At 48.6% G+C, this 3,154-nt stretch overlaps 1 protein-coding gene across 1 annotated transcript; it reads right to left on the reverse strand.

The window, feature by feature from the left end:
* Positions 1-876: 876 nt before the first annotated feature.
* On the reverse strand, positions 877-3,076 carry LOC112140449 (protein Wiz). The gene is made up of 4 exons (XM_024263412.2): positions 2,568-3,076; positions 1,336-1,550; positions 1,120-1,264; positions 877-1,050 (listed from the first exon to the last, which is right to left on the reverse strand). Exons 1-4 carry the CDS (start codon positions 2,737-2,739, stop codon positions 893-895), a joined length of 690 nt encoding a protein of 229 aa, XP_024119180.2. The 5' UTR covers positions 2,740-3,076; the 3' UTR covers positions 877-892.
* Between the last annotated feature and the right edge of the window lie 78 nt (positions 3,077-3,154).

The raw sequence follows: 3,154 nt of genomic DNA on the forward strand, positions 1-3,154 counted from the left end.
AAGTTCCACTCTGATCATCTTTTGGACAATTATTAAAGTGTTCTCAGAGGTCTTTTAATTATAATGATGCTGGTTTTAACCAAAAAACACCTGTGTCGTATTCTAAGACAGTTTCTGCAGCAGTTTATTAGAAATTCCCCTCTGAGTTGTGTTGGTGTCTGTTGGTGTGGAGTGAGCCTGGCTTAAATTCCCATCATCCCTTTGTTTACACTCTCCTCACAACCCTAACCTAACACTATTAGTGCAATTAAAATGGTGAGCAATGTTGGAACATCCCAAAAATATCATTTCCTCACGTCAGGTCAGGTTTCCTCTTCAGTTTCTATTCCTACTTCGAGTCTTACTTATGTCATTTATGTTTTATTATGTTGTGTGTGGTGGGGGGGGGTGCATTCTGTGTGGTGTGCAACTTCATCTTTAATTGTTTTAGGCTTCTAAAAATACTTTACGTTAGTGTTGTATAGAAAATGCTTTATAAATAAAGTCTGATTTGACGAAATGGAACAAAATTCAAAACTCAACACAAAACACACCACAACACAGAACAAAAACCAGACCAAGAACAGAAGTGACTGTTGTTAACCTCACAGAGGAGACATTCAGAGGTCTGAGGACTAAACCAAACACAGAGACTAAAGTAACTGGAGAACCTCTTTCCAAGGCTCCACCGCTGGAGCACAAATGAAGAACAGCAGCGACATCTTGTCTTTTTCCAGACATTAGTTCCTACGTTAGTGAAGCTGGGCTTCGGCTGCCATCTTCACCAAGGACAAACAGCTTGGAGTGTAAACAGAAACTTTGAGAAACTCCTGTTTCTTGTGTAGCACCAGAGCCTAAAGCTGCTTAAGTCCACCTGCTCACCTGTTCTCACACACCACACCTCCTCAGCCACTCACCTGCACTTGAGGGAGTACATCTTCCCAACCAGTTTGACCAGCGGGGTGAGGGGGGGCTTTGGCAGCAGCGCGGGGATGCTGCCAGAGCGGGGCGGCCGCTGCGAGCTCCGGTTATCCTGCCCCGACGACACTCCGTGTTTCAGAGGATGGACCCCTAAAGAGAGGAGAGTCAGTTGAAGACAAGGACAGACCTCCTACTGTGCGGTTTTTTGTCTTCCCTCACCTTTTGGAGTGTGTACGCTCATGCTGCTGTGGTCCTTCCTGCTGGCCTTGAGCTCCTGCTGCACCAACGTCCTCCTGCTTCCACCGGCCGCAGCGCCAGAGTCCGGGCATGCGGAGGGGGAAGCAGATCTCTGGGCTCTCTGGGCCTAAAGGAAAGCAGTCAGCTTTAGGTCAGAATCGTCCGACTTTCCTGAAGAACGTCAGGAGCACAGCCCACCTTTTTGATGTAGAGGTCTCCAAAGCGGTAGCGTTTGGTTATTTCGGTCACCCTGGCAGGATCTTTTTGGATGATTTCACTGAGGAGCTCTATGGGCGAGGTGGCGCCGTCTGCCCTCCACTCAAATATGCCCAGCTGTCGCAGGTGAGCCCGAGCATGGCTCGCCAGCGCCTTACGGTTCTCAAAGTCAAACCCGCAGAGCTCACAGGAGGTGTCTGGTGCAGGGAGAATCAGGAGAAACGGCGTTTTAGTCGTCACAGAGAACACACACTCCACCCACCCTCACCACCTGGCTTATGGAGCCATTTGGTCCAGAAGAGAGGTGTACCTGTGCACGCTTAGCGCTCACACCACATCTGCACTGGGACAGAATCCACATTTCAGGTCCAGCACTTGGATGATAGCTGCTAGTGGGCAGACACCTTTGACAGAGTGATCCGATGCACACAGAGATGTCTAGAGCTGCAGATTTCATCTGACAACATGTGTGTTTCTGATGCAACCAGGACTCAAAGAAGTCACGTGTTCAGGAACCTCACTCCAATGGAGTCCTCCGTCCCCCATGTGTGTAAGTTCTCATGTCTCTGGTAGACCATCTCCATACGATTGTTGCTGCTCAACAGTTCCGTCACGCAACTCAGATGCTCAGCGCTACAGCCTCTTCAAATGAAAATATAAGATCGATACTTGGTGAGAACCCATCGAGAATCGATCGCAGGACTAAATATCGCAATATATCACAATATCGATATTATGGCACACCCCTAATAGACAGTTGATACAAAAACATATTTTTGGCACAGATAGAAGCCCTACAGCCCAGCCTCAGCCAGACTCTGCCTTCAGTGCCCCCAAGGGAAACTGAGTTGGAGAACCCTGCTTAAAGGAAACTGATTCTTCAGTTTAAAAAATAAATTAAAAAATCGACCTCAAGTAGCCAGGTTTCCTTGAGCCTTTAATTTGCTTAAAAACGAGTGTTTTTTAAATACCTGATGCTTAGCAAAATACTCTAAAGAACTGATAGTAACCTGGTTAAAGTGCACATGATTCTTCTTTCCAGAACAAAGCTAAAGACTTAAAGAGTGGATGTTTCTGAAGTGTTCGTTTGTCCAATTGGAAGAGTGTCATTGGCTTTGAGAGCTGTGAACCACTAATGACGAGAACCTTAATGTTGCCAATCATTAACGTTTGCAGCCCGTTTGAACTCGTGCTCTAGAAGTCGGAAGACTTACCCATACGAGGCACCGCAGCCTTCCCCGACGGGGACTTGTCTTTCATGGAATAATCCACAGGGGATGTGCAGGAGGTGGAAGCTCCGTCCTCTGCTGACAGGCTCCTCCGGGGCTTTTTGGAGGCCTGCGGAGTCCACGGCCGCTTGCTCTTCCTGTCCTCGCCGTGCAGCATGACCTCTTTGAGGAGGTCGATGGGAGAGGTCCTTATCGACCAGGTGAGGCCGAGCTGGCGCAGGTGGGCACGGACGTGGCAGGACAGGGCTTTCCGCGTCTCGAACAGCTGACCGCAGAAGTCGCAGAGAACCGTTGGAGGAGACTGCAGGTCTGTGGAGCCACATCCACAGGTCAGTCAGCATGAATCAGCAGCTCAGCAGGGATTTACACCTTTGGTTTTCTGAAATCAGAACTGGGCTGCAGGAAAAGGAATAAAAAAAACGACCAGCGTTTGCTAATGTGTTAAATTTCTGACAAAAGTCTCCAAAGAGCGTATACCAAACTCCACACACACCAGGAAGGTTCCAGGACCATCTCCACGGCCGCTCCTCCTGCACACTCGTGAAACCTCTTCTCTGCACTCGTGGGAGTAT

The sequence above is a fragment of the Oryzias melastigma genome, unplaced genomic scaffold (genome assembly GCF_002922805.2).
Source record: "Oryzias melastigma strain HK-1 unplaced genomic scaffold, ASM292280v2 sc00643, whole genome shotgun sequence".
NCBI lineage: Eukaryota > Metazoa > Chordata > Actinopteri > Beloniformes > Adrianichthyidae > Oryzias > Oryzias melastigma.

Coding starts and splice junctions, on each gene's coding strand:
- LOC112140449 (XM_024263412.2), bottom strand. CDS start 2,739: ATGCTGCACGGCGAGGACAGGAAGAGCAAGCGGCCGTGGACTCCGCAG. Junction 1,551..2,567: donor GGCTGCGGTGCCTCGTATGG/GTAAGTCTTCCG, acceptor TCCCTGCACCAG/ACACCTCCTGTGAGCTCTGC. Junction 1,051..1,119: donor GAGCGTACACACTCCAAAAG/GTGAGGGAAGAC, acceptor TCCTCTCTTTAG/GGGTCCATCCTCTGAAACAC.